We start from the raw sequence: 15,853 nt of genomic DNA on the forward strand, positions 1-15,853 counted from the left end.
AACACAGTTGAAATAAAAAAAATTGAAATGGACGGTATTCATAACCTATAAATAGAGACAAAGGCTAAGGAGAAGACTGATGGAGGTATTTAATGACAACTATATATGAGACATGAACTATATAACGTCTTATCATTCTAAAATAGTGAGGAACAGGGTGTAACTCAGACAGACATTTTGATTGATCACGTTTGGATCAGATTGATTCAGACGTTGAACTTTTTAATGGTGTATTTTTACATTTCTTAAGGTTTTGTCTCATGTTCCTGCTCCAGCTTGGTTTCTAAATTAAACATTTATTATAAAGTGGTCATTCAAAGATGGGCTGAGGATTCAGTGCAGTCTAATAGTGTGGTAAACAGCGCCTCTCTGTGGTGGGGTCTGCACACTGCAGGCCGGTGTAAGGTTTCCGGTGTCATGGCGACCACCGGCACCACAGACCATAGATATATATGCCACAGACGCTTCAGTGAGGAGAGGAGCAGCAGCAGCAGGAGGAGGAGGAGGAAGAGGAGGAGGAGGAGGAGGCTGTGTGCTTAGGTAAAACGTCCCTCACTCACACTGACAGCAAACACTTTTATACTGTCAACATGTTAAAAGTTGTTTCTTGGTCCAGTTATTCTGCTTCAAAACCGACGCGACACATTAGCAAACACACGAGTTTCTCACACGTCAGCAGAGAGTCAAGCGTCGTTTTCTCCCACGTACACCTCTCGAAAGAGAAAATTGTAAGTAATGCGTTATTACTGCCGCATAGAATCAGTATTAACATTAGTCTGTCCACTCACTGACCGCGTTCAACTTCGACTAACTGGCTTCAAGCTAGCTCAGGACACAGTAGAGGCTAATTAGCTAGCTAATATAAAGTATGCTTTCACGCGGAGGACGAACACACGAATAAAAGGTCAGGGGACTCGTTTACTCTGATTGTCTATTGATGCCCTAAGAGTTTGTGAAGCCCCTCAGCACATCCTCGTGTGGTTGAGCTGTTAAATGAGATATCACCGATGAAGCGACTCAAAGTTTATTGTTACTGAACTCATCATCCTCCGCCCGTAGACCTCAGCAAGAGTTACAAAAAACTACCCCCATACTACCTTATTAACTTAGAAACCTCAGAGAGAGCCACACGTGAGGGATCTCTGTCCCAGGGCGATCAGATGTGCTCTATAGATACCACGTGTAACTGAGATACAATAACAGTATTCACTACATTGATTAGAAGAAAAAGTGTGTAACATAGTGGGAAGTTTGTCTACGTTTAGAGTATAAAGAACATGTCAATTTCTTATCTGAATTTAACTTTGTGAAATGTGTTTTCATGTTAATAATGAGGGGCTCAGACTTTATCCTTTTAACTCCTAGTGTCACCAGAGCTGCAGAAAAGGCTGTTGACTAATTTTTCTAAATCCAGCATCACCAGTCTCGGCTCCGTCACATGTGAAACGAGTTGGTAGACATTGTTATTTTACACATTTTGGTTAGAGCACAAAGGACACACTATTTATCCATCAGTGATTTTAGAAGTGAACTAGAAGGGAACTAAGTAGAGCGCATTACCCCACCAAGGCCCAGCTGTCCTAAGTCCCCTGCAATTCAATCAAGCTGCACTAAATAACACACACACATGTCAGTGCTCTCCCTACGTTAATTAAACTTTTCTTACTCACCTACTTATATCTATATATAATACATACAAATTTACCTAGTCGTTTTGTTCCCCCCTTCCTGTTCCATGAATCATTTCCTGGGTAAACTGTGAAAATGTGACAAAATCTCAAAATTGTAATGAAAGTGAAAAGAAGTATCATTGATCTCCCCCTTAATCCAGCATGACACAGGTTCTTCCCTAACTCATAACATATCTCTCTTTTATTAATCTAATCAGTATTTTTTGCGTAATGCTATGTGCAAAATAACACACCAACAGGGGTGGAAACAGAACTTCCTTGGTGTAGGGAGTAAAGGTCACACGTTTGATCCATCTGTGATTTTAGGAGGTAAAAATATATTTAAATCCATGCTGGGTTCAGAACATAAATGCTTGAGACTTGGGTCCTGGAAATAAGAGTGTTGTATAAACACTGGTCTGGAGCTGCAGATGGCACATTAGCACCAGCAAGGAGTTTTCATGCTGCCCCTCCGGTCTCAGTTCTGATTGTTCAGACAACAGTCGAAAAAAATGGTCAGCAAGACTTCCTGCAACAGGACCTTTCCTTCTGTGGACCCCAGATCCGCCTGGAGCTACATTCCCACACTTAAGCTTGTACACACACGCTTTGTATACTGTTGTGTTAGGCTCTCTCCCAAGATCAAAGAGAGCAAGTCTGAGTCCTTGTCCGTCTCTTCTTCTTTCTCAGAGGGCTGTGAAGCTAGGCAGCTGTCTCACATGTTTGTGTAATTCCGACTATGCTGCTATTGGTAGCGCTGGGAACAATATTTTCTCAAGCTGTGGTCCCCACTGAGGAGGCTGCGGACACCAACCACGAACCAACAGCACCGCTCCTCAACTACAGCAGGATCCCCCTGCCGCCAGAGCACATACCTTACTTCCTCTACAACAACAAGAGGATCGCCAAGCAATGTCGTCTGGACCCACTCTGCCCTTTTAAAGTAAGCTATGGACTTTGTCAGTGCTTTACTGGTCGTATAATTTATCATTGACTGTTTTTTATAATATGATTAGATTATAACCACATGCACCAACTGTATTGTTGGATATTTTTGTGTTTCATCTTTTGTCAGCTGGCTCATTATTTACTCATTTTCAAATGATTTAATTTCCGTATAAGGAGGTGCACATTGCTCTCCTGTAGCGAGCTAGAAGACTCAGAAAATGGTCCCAGCTCTTTGTTTTGTGGTGTCACAGATGCTTCATAGACTGACCGATGTCTGAGCCTCCTTAGATGTTACTCATTTGTTACACATCAGTATTATTTTTTGTTCCTCTACAATTGCAATTATAGTTGTAGTAAGAAGAGTATTTGGGGGATGCTTACTGTTATATAAAGTTATTTTACTTTTAACTATGTTACCACAACATCAGCTTAATTAGAGCATTAAATTGATGAGCAAATGTTTTTTATGTATAGGTAGCCTCTTCTTTTTTTTAAAGTTTTTATGAAAATCTCTCTCTCTCTCCCTCTCTTTCTCTCTTTCTCTCTCTTTCTCTCTCTCTCATACACGCACACACACACGTGTTACAACAGGATGCACCTCTGGAGTTGTCGGCCTGTTGGGGTTATGAAAAGAGCTGTGATCCAGAGAAGCGCTTCGGTTATCCAGTCTGTACCAAAGCTGACTCTGGATGGTACTGCTCCTCACATCACTGTCTTCCACACGTCATGTTCTCACTTTGTTCTTCTCATCTGTATAATGCAACACACTTTACATAATTTACATTCTACATTCTCATTTGAGTCACCTGTGATGTGTCAGATACCATGTAATTTTAAGTAACACAAATAATAGTGCTCCTTTATTCATAGGTAGTGATTTCACCCACTTTTAGTGTGCATCATTGATGATCTGTTGCTGATGTCCGTGCATCTCTGATCTGTTAGGGCTCGTTCACTGGAGGCAGCCCAGGAGCTTTTCTGGAAGCAGGCTGATTTTGGCTACGTCAAAGAACGTCTCTCCGAGCTCAAAGGACTCTGCAAGGCCAGCAATCCGGTTAGTGTGCTCATTTCCTTAGTTCCCACGGGCCTACTGAGGAAACAGGAAGAAACATCAGGTAGAAAGAGACCCAGTGTGTAACAGAAGTTCACAGACAATGGGCCTGATGGTCTCTGGAGAATGATTCACACACTGTTCAAAAGATACAGACACAACTCTCACAATTACTTCCATATTTCTAACCTAATGTTTTTTTCCAGGGTGACTCATCATTAAGATGCAGCAGCCACACTAGATTCTGTAAGGCAACTAACCTTTATCTGGACTTACGGAGTCCACGCAGAAGTCATGAGAGGTCAGTACAACTCAAAGTGACACAAGCTTAAAGAAAGCTTGACATCAACACTGATAAAAGAGAGCTTTTAACTCTTCACGTTTATCCCACAGGTACAAGGAGGACTTCATTCAGATGGGGGAGATTGGTGGTCACTGCAGACTGAACAAGAAAGCACTCGCTGCTGAGGGAGAGCACCTGAGTCCCTTGCAGTCCTGGTGAGAGAATACAGCAAACACTCCCTCTGATGTGGGTGTTTGGGATATGCTGTGAATGTGTTCATGGGTCATTAAATGGGCAATAAGTCAAGTTCCCTGACCGGGAATCGAACCCGGGCCGCGGCGGTGAGAGCGCCGAATCCTAACCACTAGACTACCAGGGACTTATTACCTATGATCACACACATTATTTAAATTTTTCCTCAAATAAACTCATAAAAAGACATGATTTCAGCATAGACAGTAGAGGCTCCTTGCCACTTGTGATTTTTATTTATTTAAAAACAAGTATACCCTTTTTTAACACAGTTACACAATTTAGTGGCCTACTGACATGAAAAAAACCTGCTGGAGCAGTGGCCTCCCTTTTAAATGTTATAATAATAGAGTCACCACTGACTAAAAGTAAATATAAATAAAATGTGAGTCATATATATGCCATTCCAATCATTCTAAGGCAGACACGACTGTAGTCACATTTGTTGCTGTGATCATATATCTGAGGGACTAAAACAAAAACACACATGGCCTCTTAATGCAGTGGGCCAGAGGCATGGGAACATGCTCAGCCAGGAGTTTTCGGGGTTGGGCTTCCAGGGAGCACAGGGCCAGTGGCGCAATGGATAACGCGTCTGACTACGGATCAGAAGATTCCAGGTTCGACTCCTGGCTGGCTCGTTGATCTTTTCCGTCACTGATTTGATACATGATATGTAAAGCATTCTCTACCAGAGTCACAGTCAGCAAATTCCATGCAGTACTGAATGTGAAATGAGACAAATCCGCTCCATACTGCTGATCTTAGGTTCCCCAGGAGATAGGCCTGTGGTCTTATTATATATATATATAGAGTACAATATATTCCATAATTTTTTATGTATGATTATTTTATGCCAGATATTCAGAGCAACATTTGATAATCGCTATGAAAATTAGTTTGGCCTTTTTTGATGCTTTGATTCCACTTTTCAGTGCAAATGCTGAAGTCATCAGTCTGCATTTCTGTCTGATATAGTTTAGTTATTGAACAACCAGAGTCAGACCTTTTTAAATCCTACATAAAGGAGCTTGAGCACAAATCAATTCACAGTAGAAAACAATCATTTTTAGGGGTTGTAATGATTTCTATTTCCACATCGTGCCGCCTGTGCAGCATTCCCACAGTATTTCCTATGATACTACATTTATTTGCTGTTTCTGTAGGTATGCTGAGCTTCAGACATACACAGAGCTGGACTTTCATCCCATAGAGGATGGACACTGTGAAATCATCATCGAAAAACCCACTGTTTTTATGAAGCTGGATGCTGGTAAATAACACAGATTTACCTGACTCAGTTTAATCAAAACAAGTAGCTCAAACCTTACCCCAAAACGTACCTGTGTACTTTTAACTTGACATTGGATGAAGATTTCAGCAGGTAATAACATGTTACTGCCTAAATATCGCAATATGTCATAGGGTCTTCCCTGACCCATATTTCATCCTTCTACCAAGCTCCAGGGTAATCTCTCCTCTATAGTTTTTGTGAAATGCTAACTTATTAACGAACAAACGCTGATGACACAACCTCCTCTTTTGAGGTAATAATGTAGTGAGAGCTTGACTTTAGTTTATTATTATTTAAGTCTGTACGCATGACACAGAGTGATGCCAGTTCACTTATTTTCTACTTTCACTGTGTGTGTTCTTCAGGGGTGAACATGTACCACCACTTCTGTGACTTTGTCAACCTCTACATCTCCCAGCACATCAACAACTCCTTCAGCACAGATATCAACATCGTCATGTGGGACACGGTGGGTTGGTATGAGATGTGGTTGAATATTCCTGCTATTTCAGCTCGAAATTACTGCTATTCATTGAAAACAGACTTTGTGGTTGCAACTTATGTCACTCTTCCAGACTGATGCAAAAGAAGACACATTTGAAAGATGCTCATGTCACATCTTTATTTATGTGTGAAATAAAACGTGAGGCAGGGTTTTCCATGTGGCCTGCCTCTAGTAATTGGTGATAGTCTCTTCTAGCTACATAAGAAATTAATTCACATTTATAAAATGAAATCCTCCTGCTGGGCTCAGTTTATAGGACATTAAAGTCTGTTCTTGAATCACAACACAAGATTTCAAAATGCAGATGCAAAAACGATTCATTATTTGTGCATAAGGAGTGATGTATTCTAGCTTCCTCTCTCTCTTGTCTGATGAAACACAAGAATCCAAAATGAGCACTGTAACCACGCAAGAAATCCAATCACTAGTCTGGCTGCAGTTTACAATGTCCACAGTTTTAGTCGAACAAGTCAGTGGCATGAGAGCAAGATGAAGACATCAAGGGGAACCACCAGTTGAAAAACAGAATGATTAATGGGGCAAGCCTTATCCGGCCCATTGTTCCCCCACCACGCATGGAGGTAGAGAGGAAAAAGGAAAGAGAGAGAAAGAAGAGGGAGGGAGGGAGAACTGACAGGGAGAAGGAGAGCAGCGACCTTTCATCACAGACCTTTAATCACAGACTAAAAACCAAACAGGATCCGACCGTCGGTTTATAGTGCGCTAACAGGTTCTGTTTAAAACTTAATCCTCAGTAAAGTAAAAGTTTGATAACAGACAAGTGACCCCAAGCACTGCTCACATCTGTTGATGATTTTCATTTTATTGCCATGTTTTTCATTTCAGCTGTGACACTAATTTAAATGTGACATTAATCAAAAAACTTTTTTTCTCTTCTTTTTTATGTCTTTCCTCAGAGTTTTTATGGTTATGGAGATTTGTTCAGTGAAACGTGGAAGGCCTTCTCAGACTATGACATCATCCACCTGAAGACCTATGACTCGAAAAGAGTAGGTAGAACGTGTTGTAGGGGGGTTCTTGTAAAGGAGTCATTCTCAAGTATGTGTTTTAATAATCAAAGAGAAACAGGGTGTAGAGAATGCACATACAGAAAAACGTTCACGGTCGCTGGATCACACTTAAGGCAATAATCAGAAAAAGGTCCACATATCATATAATTTTTTATTAAGCAATATTCAACTAGAGATCTTTATTGTCAAATCACTATCATGAATTAGAACAATTAAATATATAGACACAAACACATTCACTTTTCATGTGATTGAGATCTGCATGACTTTACAATCATGTAAGTCTACAACACTGATGTTCCCACATTAGGGACAGAGCCGGCAACTAGGACACATTCAGATCAATATTTGTCTGTCAAGCAGACAACAGGGAGAGAAAGAGAAAGTAAGTTGCATCAACAGATGCACCTTTTTATTCATTTTTGGGAGATCTGTAATTTTATTTCAGTAATCTGTAAAGGTCAAGCTTTTCAAAAGAATATTGTTATTGTATCCTCTTCTGGGAGTTTAATCACTTTCTCAGTGTAGTAGGATTTTGTTGAAAACTGTTAAATGCTTCTAGCCACAGGATTCTCCTGTTTGTGAATGTATCTGCTTCCTCTAATGTTTCACTAAATCTTGTGACAGGGTGTAGTTTTTCCTGTGTAAGCCAAGCTACAGGGACTTTAGATAATGTCGCAATTTTTTTGGGTGTCACAAGTAATCGTACCATTAGCTTTCCTATTTTTCACCAGAATGCAGATGAGTAAATAAGACACAAAATTAAAATTATATTGTGCAAACTTGTTGTTACCATCTTGATTTGCTGGTAAGAAATATCTAAATAATATCATTCTGGTATGTTAACACTTCTGATCTGGAGAAGTTGTTTTCGGTGGAGCACTGGGTTTGTGCTAAACAGGAAAATTATTTAGATAATAGGAAATATTATGTTTGCTGTATCCATAAACAGCAACAATGTTCTGGTTGAAATATATATGGCAAACTGCAAAGTTAGCATGTTCAATCACAGCTTGAATAAGTAATTAGTACCAGGCATCAACATATATTCAAAGTCCATCAATATTCTATCATGTGAGTATTACATGATGACATATACACAAACCAACTGTCCATGCTGAATACTGTCTTCATTACTTTCTTCACACTTGTCCATAGGTGTGTTTCAAAGAAGCAGTCTTCTCCCTACTTCCCAGAATGAGATATGGCCTCTTTTACAACACACCTCTCGTAAGTTACCAGCCCACACGTATATATGTGAGTGTGTCCGCTAACAGGACAAACATCTGATCGAATTGTACTGTCCTATTCTTTCAGCGTTGCCTTGTTTGTGTCTGCATTTATGTTTATTATTTCACATTTGGTGATACATTAATGCACAAACATGCAGTCAGGCTCAAATATTAATGTGATGTATTCAGAAACTCTGCAAGAGCTCATGTCATATAAATGATAATTCCAAGGAGATGACTATAAAGATGATACCACCTAAATATGTGTTTTCCTGTGGTTGCTGCCTTGATGTGTGAAATATTGATAGGTCACACTCAGGCTGACGCTCTTGATTGCCCATGGTGCACATGTCATGATTATATTCATGTGCTCAGATTTACAGCTGCAGTGAGAAATTCTCAGACTTGAGTAATGCATGGGCTCATGTGATATTCATTCCAGAGAGATAAGGAAACATGTTTACAATTGTCCTATTCCCAGTGTATTCTTTTTTTTCAATCACAGTCCAAGTGTGGTCAGATCAAATTTACTTTCAGGTAGATATTGTTAATCTCTTTGAATGACTGCATAACAAAATTATGATTGTAATACAATATTTTGAATTGAACGTTGAATAGCATGTGTGACTGACATGGACCCTTTGTGTTGTGTGCTGATGGCAGATCTCAGACTGCCACAGTGAAGGGATGTTCAGGGCTTTCTCACAGCACGTCCTCCACCGGCTGAACATCCTGCAAGTGGGGCCAAAGGTAGGAACATGGTCATTTAGGAAACACTAATTAAAGCTAGGGATGTTACTCCTGCTAAAGGCGGGAAAGAGTAGGCCACACTTCTAACTGATATGTTAAAGGTACGCCTCCAAAACACATGAACACACACTGCATGATAACTATTAGAAGCCGACTTTTCCTTGACTCAACCCTCTTACTTCTTTCGGGCAATCATCCATACAGTTGATATTAATTCTGAATATCAATATAGGTTAGAATAACCACATAGCTGTAGTACAATACATATGATCCTTATTAAAGTGCTGTCAAAATAATATGAACTCCGATGCAGAAATCACGTCTTTTTATTCATCAATTTGAGGACAGATCTCAGTGTGTGTGTAACCTCTGAACATACTGTACGATCAAAAAAGTGTTCATATTGTTGAGGTAAGGTCCCTGTGGTCTAGTGGCTAGGAGGCTATATATGTCCCTGTCCACTCTGTTAGTATGTTTTGTTTGTTTGTCATCAGGAATATGCAAATACTACAGATTTCAACATAATTTGGGTAAAGTTCTTGAAATTGGCCAAGGAACAACTGTTACATTTTGGTAATGACTCTTGCAAAGAAGTTGATCCAGGTATTTAATAATACTTAATTTAGCATTGGGATATAGCCAATTTCTTTGTCATTTTCACTGACTTCCCCTGGAATAACCATGGATCTTGATAAAAATAAATTAGGCACATTTAAAGGACTGATATCCATGAATGTGTGCACATTGGTGCAGCTTGATTGAATTTGAAGGCAAGGCCGGGTGGTGGTGGTATGTGGTCTCCCATTTTACCTTTTGTTTCAGAATATATACATAAGTGTGCTCATCCTTTTTGCAGGATTATTGCTCAATCCTGCTCGGATAAAAAACACAGCAGATATTTATGATGTCTCATTGCCTTTTTCCAACTAACCAAACTGAGAGTGATAACACAGTGTTGAAACCAGAGCCTGCTTGCACGTTTGCACATTTGGTGTTCTTTTAACACATGTACCAAAATAGCATGAGTGAAAGGAACAACTGGCAGAGTGTTGCCAAAGAAGTCACGGTTCGTTCTTTGCCTGTTCAAATCACTCAATTAAAAACTTTTCAGCACTTCTATAGAAACATTAACGTGTTCTGTGTCTCATTAAGTTAAGACCTGCTACAAACGTTCATCCACAAATGGCTCCACTGTTGCTGCACTAGTAATATCTTCACCTACTTACTGCATTTGTTCTCTCTCCATGTAGTAGTTTAAACAGCTGCTAATGCAGACAGTGTGTGAATTAGTAGGTTTCGATCATCTCCACAAATCTTTATGTCTTTGTGTCTTGTATTAGAGCCAACATGGTATAAGTTCTCTTCAAAGTTGGAAAGAACTTTCAGAATGTTTTAAGTAGCTGGCCTTCAGTCTTATAGTATAAGGGAAGCCCTGTCCTATATCTCTAACTCTCCAACAATCCTCATGGGACTTTTATGATCCCGGGTTTGAAGTACTTGACTGTATCTTTATGACCCGTAAACCCCTGATAAGTTCTTCCTTCCTGTGGAGCAACTCATTGGGAATTCATGGCTTTCATCGGAAATATGCTAAGAAGCTTTTCAGCGAGACATGAGGCCGCTGGCGATATCAGAGCAGCTACTGAATGAAAGGTCTCCTCTGCCTTGACCCTCTCCTCAGCTCCCCCTTTCATTCCTAGATTAATGGCACTGCCAGAGACCCTCAAACCGCTGCCCTCGTCCATTGTGCTCTGTTCATCCTCCTCTCCTCCTGTCTCCTCCTCCTGTACAGCATCTTTTTTAATACCTTCTATAACGTTTTTGAAACAAAAGAAGATGGATCTGTTCTGAGTACACATACACTCACTGCTTGTAGTGAGGTGCTATCGTTGAGGGTTGTTTAATATGTACCGGTGGTCGCACAGGCTTTATGTTGCTGTAATTGTCATAAATGTCATTCAATTGTAGTCATGTTATGATCCATATTAATTGCTCCAATATGCTACAAATGGGGACACCTAAAATATAAAAATGTAAGTACTCTGTCAGAACACAAGGTGGCAGTAGTAGAATGCAGAAAATAAACATCTCTGTACTGCCTGTGCATATCAGAAAAGTAAACCTGAGGTTCCACTTTAAAAAAAATACTTTTTAATTTGACTTTGGTTAATTTTTATCTGTTCATCGCTGATGTTTATAGGCATTTGAAGAAGAGGGCTTTAAATGATTTTGAATGAACATCATGCTTTCCCAGCCACTTGTCTTTTCTGTCCTTGGCTGATTGATTATTGGGTGCATCGCCTTTTTCAGGAGGGGCGTGTTCGTGTCACCCTGCTGGCACGCAGCACGGAATACAGAAGGATATTAAACCAAGTGGAGGTGAGTCCAGCCCCACCTTCCCGCCGTTCCTCTCTGTCCCTCTCCCTCTATCTTCCTTGCACTTGTTCTCCCTTCATCCTGTCCTCCTTTCCCTTTCTCCTGTCTTTCTCTTACCCTCTTTGTGTCTCATTCTCTTCCTTCAATTTATACACCTCTCCCGTTCCCTCAGCCCCTCCTCTCTAACATTGATTTACTGCCCGCCTCTGTTAAGTGCCTATTTAAAATCTTATTTGCTATAAACAGGATGAGTAAAAAAATACTGGCCTGTGATTTATATGGTCACTGCCCATATTTGTTTGCCCTCTCATTGATCAGACAACACGTCCCTCTGTTGTTGTTACAGCTGGTAAATGCCCTCAAGACCGTGCCTTTACTGCAGGTCAATGTGGTGGACTACAAATACAAGTGAGTTATAGAGGGCTACAAGAGCTAATCAGTGCTGCTCAGTGCTGTGTAAGAATAAAGAAGGTGTTAAACTTTATGTAATGGAATAGTGAACAGCGAAGATGATCGACGTCCGACTCCCTGTCTGTCTGTCTTTCAGGGATGTTCCCTTCCTGGAGCAGCTGAGGATCACCCACAACTCTGACATCTTTATAGGGATGCACGGGGCAGGTCTCACACACCTCCTCTTCCTACCTGATTGGGCTGTCATCTTTGAGCTGTGAGTGACACTTAATGTTTGCCTTTGTGTGTGTGTGTGTGTGTGTGAGAGAGAGAGAGAGAGAGAGAGAGAGAGAGAGAGAGAGAGAGAGAGAAACAGAGAGCGTTGGGTTTGGCACCACCACTTGGTGTATGTCTGCGAAATAATGTCTAATTAACCAGGCATTCATCACACCCAGCTACCTAGTGTAGAGCGACTGATTGAAGTGTGTGTGTACGGTAGCCACAGTGTGCATACAGTGAGAGAGAGAGAGAGAGAATGAGAAAGCGAGATGGAGCCAGAAAGAGTAAAAGTGAGGCAGACAAAGGAGAGAAAGAGATAAAGTGGTTGCATCTGTCCCTCCCAGATATAATTGTCAGGATGAGAGCTGCTATCGAGATTTGGCTCGGCTGCGCGGCATTCGATACGTGACTTGGCAGAAAATGGACAAAGTGGTCCCACAGGACAAGGTAGGGGAAACTCCCGTACCAGCGTTCAGCTCCTCAGCATGAGCTCTCCCAATTCATCACACCAATCCCTCCTAAACACACACACAGACACACATACACACAAACAACCACTTGCACTCCCATTCTCACCTTAAATTATTTGCAATTATAGACACAGCAGAACAAATGTACAGTCCTAATTTCCCTTTCATGTTGTGTGTGTGTTGTGTGGGTGGGCTTTCCGCTCAGGTGTTCTGCCTTGTTGTGTTGCTTCCCTATGCTTTTACGTTCATTCACTGTACACTCTCTCCTCTTACCCCTCTCGCAGGGTCACCATCCCACCCTCGGGGACCATCCGAAGTTTACCAACTACTCTTTTGATGTGGGGGAATTCATGCGGCTTGTACTGGAGGAAGCCGATCTCATCAGACAGCATCCCAAATGGCCTCACAGAGCCCTTCATGATGAACTCTAGACACACAGAGAGGATACAAACATCTGCCTGCTGAAGAACTTCCAACATGATCCGGCCTTTTGTTGTGATTAAAAGACATTGTGACTCTGGCAGTGGACGTTTAGCATTTTTATTTCAAAATGAGCTCATTCACCAGTGGTCTGACAGAACGTTTGTCACCTCCTGTCCACTGCTTTGATGAGTATGGATGAGTGAAAGCGGTATGGCCAAGAACTCGGGTTTGAATAGCTGTCATCAGCTCTATTAGTGTCAAATCAGTTGAAGGACGAGGCGTGTGCAGTCGGAGCGTCTGGAGAGCGATAAGATGTGTCCTATGTTTCTTCATTACCTCCACTGTGTCGACTTCATTCCACGCCGACAAAGTTAGCTAATGAGCAGCTGTTGCGGCGTCCTGTCACATGCAACATCTTGTCACATTCGATCAGTGTCACCTTGATGCAAGCCGACTCTGAGTTGTTGACAATCACAGCAGAGCTTCTGAGCACGTCCAACCGCACCACTCTAACGTAATATGTCGCACCCACATGCTGGATTTTTCACATATGGCGTAGCAGCAACCTTCTTACTTTGCGGTTGTGAAATCATGTTGTGATGTTCACTAAAAACACACAAGATAAGAGACAGAGGGTAAGTGAGAGACTCCAACTGTTAAGAGGCTTCTTTTGTATCCTTGAAATATAAATATCAGTATTCGTGTTATATGTACATGCAAGTGCAGTAATACTTTCAAACATGTTAATGTTAAGTATTGCAAAAGAAACATTAAAGTACTTGCTTTTTAAAATTACCTTTAACTTTTCAGTTTGTTTACATAGTTTTCTTTACATTTGTCACAGTTGTTATTTAAACTCAAGTCCATTTGGATTATTGTTCTGTCGATTGGACAGTTCTATCTATTTTATTGGAAGATTCTCTGCACTCGATCAAACGAAGAACATTGTCAGTGTGGTCAAACGATGAGGGGGCTGCCGCCAGTTGTTATCGCTCCTCAAGCCCTTTGAGTGCTGCTGCTTTTACACTTTACAGTAAATAAGTCTGGAAGAGAACGAGCACAATTTGCATGCAATCCGCTGCAATGCACAAGAGCATTTGAGAGATCAGAAGATCATTTCCGTGTTTCTTAGCCTCTCCATGAGTTTGATGTTTTATTTATCGATGAAACCAGTTTGAACTGAATCAGACCTTCTTTGGTCAGGGCTCTGCTGGTCTTGTGGATGATTTCATATTCTAAAGCTGTGTAACATTTTGAAATAAATAATTCCAAAAATGCTGAAGCATGTCTCCTGTCTGCTCTGGCCACATGAGGCATTAGAGATTTAATTCATATTAATATAATCAATCATCTTTTGATGTCTGACCTTGGGGGGAGGGGGCAGAAGAGTGAGGCCTCTCTCTTGCCAGTTCTTGCTGATGCCAGACAGCTCAATGCGGCGGGTTTCATTATTTTAGTAAGTTCAGGTCTAAGGAGGAAAAGAGCTCTTCGCAAAAGGGCACTAGTTCAGTTTTTACTGTCACCATAATAAATCTGGATGGCCTCAAAAGCTGCCAGTAGCACATTATAGCCACGCGGGGGCAGTACAACACCACAGATGAGTCCAAATCCTCAGCTTGCGCTGTGTGATGGCCCCTGACAGACTTGTATCAAACAGAGTGGAGAGCAAGACTGAATTCTGCACAAATATATCCACTGGGTCACAAGGAGGCGATGTTTGTTAGGGTGTGTTTGCTTTAATATCACAAGTTTGATGTCAGCAGTCGTGCTCCCGGCCGCTCTTTTTGCGGATGTTGTGTCTGAACTTTCTGAGTATTGACAGACACCGGGCCTGTCTGGGATGGACACTATTTATGGCCCTGCTCGGGTTACTGCCAGTGACCTCGTAAAGAAATGAAGAATCTCTATGCAGGGAGGGGATCAAAAGCAGAGGAACCAAGATGTCTGTTCTCATTAACCTTCATGGCAGCTCCAAATCGATGGCCAAGTCCTGTTTCTGAGCGCAAAGCTCGGCCGCTGGATGTCTCTAAAACGGAGCACTAGAGTGGAAAAGAAAAGATCAGAAAAAGAAGAAAAAAAACGATAATTCAACATACCTTTCCACTAAAAACATTTCACAAAGTCATAAGTACCCAACTTTCTCCTCTCCTGTGTGTGTGGCCTCTGTTCGCTCAGTAGCTTTAACCTTATTGCGTCATTGGCCACCAGGGCGCCGTTTGTGCGCTCATGTAGTTCGAGGTGCTGCAGGCACACTTTCCCTCACCCATCATCTACAAACAGGCCCCACATTTACTGCCTTGGGCCCCGTTTCGAGTTCTCTGGATATTCACCTCTCAGACTTCTTCAACAGCCCCGCCTCGGTGGCCTTATTTCGTCATGCCATAAAAGTAATGATGTTTTTTCCTTTAAAAATAACTTATCTCTGCTGCGCCTTAATACAGGTCGTATGCTCAGGAAAATATTGGTCTTGATACGTGTGAGGACAGGAGATCTGTAATCCCACAGGAGATCTTATAACCCCCTCATCCCTGATACATGACACTCCAAGATGCCTTCTGCCCATATGCTCTTACCATTCCCTCAGTGCCGTTATATATTCGGACGATTGTGCGACCTAACATATCACTTCTGCTTACAAATGGGAAACAGATACATAGGCCTACTGTGAAACATGCTCAGAAAACGGATTGCTCTGTCAAATTTAACACCGTTCAACCTCGCACTTTTCAGTCCAGCGGAGTGTTAAAGAAAAATTATGTGGTTTCCTCTGATACTGTCTGACCGATGTGAGGAAGGATTGATGAGATAAGGGTTGTACGGCGCTTTTGAATCCATTAGCTGCCTCACTTTTAAGTTAAAGGCCTCTGGTTGCCATTGTGACACACAGGTTCAACCACCT

General features: G+C 41.4%; 1 protein-coding gene and 2 non-coding genes across 3 annotated transcripts; 2 read left to right on the forward strand and 1 right to left on the reverse strand.

Moving 5' to 3' along the window:
• The first annotated feature begins 456 nt into the window (after positions 1 to 456).
• eogt (EGF domain-specific O-linked N-acetylglucosamine (GlcNAc) transferase) lies at positions 457 to 13,051 on the forward strand. The gene is made up of 16 exons (XM_062397043.1): positions 457 to 540; positions 2,361 to 2,613; positions 3,210 to 3,310; positions 3,564 to 3,672; positions 3,876 to 3,970; positions 4,063 to 4,167; positions 5,371 to 5,477; positions 5,864 to 5,967; positions 6,921 to 7,013; positions 8,193 to 8,264; positions 8,930 to 9,016; positions 11,327 to 11,395; positions 11,739 to 11,800; positions 11,940 to 12,059; positions 12,406 to 12,508; positions 12,816 to 13,051. The coding sequence occupies exons 2-16, from the start codon at positions 2,410 to 2,412 to the stop codon at positions 12,960 to 12,962; spliced, it is 1,578 nt and encodes a 525-aa protein (XP_062253027.1). The 5' UTR covers positions 457 to 540; positions 2,361 to 2,409; the 3' UTR covers positions 12,963 to 13,051.
• trnae-cuc (transfer RNA glutamic acid (anticodon CUC)) lies at positions 4,260 to 4,331 on the reverse strand. Its single transcript has one exon. It is a non-coding gene; the product is annotated as a tRNA-Glu (tRNA).
• trnar-acg (transfer RNA arginine (anticodon ACG)) lies at positions 4,773 to 4,845 on the forward strand. The gene has a single exon. It is a non-coding gene; the product is annotated as a tRNA-Arg (tRNA).
• Positions 13,052 to 15,853: the final 2,802 nt, after the last annotated feature.

Source organism: Platichthys flesus, chromosome 2 (assembly GCF_949316205.1).
Source record: "Platichthys flesus chromosome 2, fPlaFle2.1, whole genome shotgun sequence".
NCBI lineage: Eukaryota > Metazoa > Chordata > Actinopteri > Pleuronectiformes > Pleuronectidae > Platichthys > Platichthys flesus.

Bases quoted from the DNA above. Each gene is read 5' to 3' on its own strand.
- eogt (XM_062397043.1), top strand. From the start codon at position 2,410: ATGCTGCTATTGGTAGCGCTGGGAACAATATTTTCTCAAGCTGTGGTC. The intron at 3,311-3,563 runs GTACTGCTCCTC...CTGATCTGTTAG, and splicing joins ACCAAAGCTGACTCTGGATG to GGCTCGTTCACTGGAGGCAG. The intron at 12,060-12,405 runs GTGAGTGACACT...TGTCCCTCCCAG, and splicing joins TGGGCTGTCATCTTTGAGCT to ATATAATTGTCAGGATGAGA.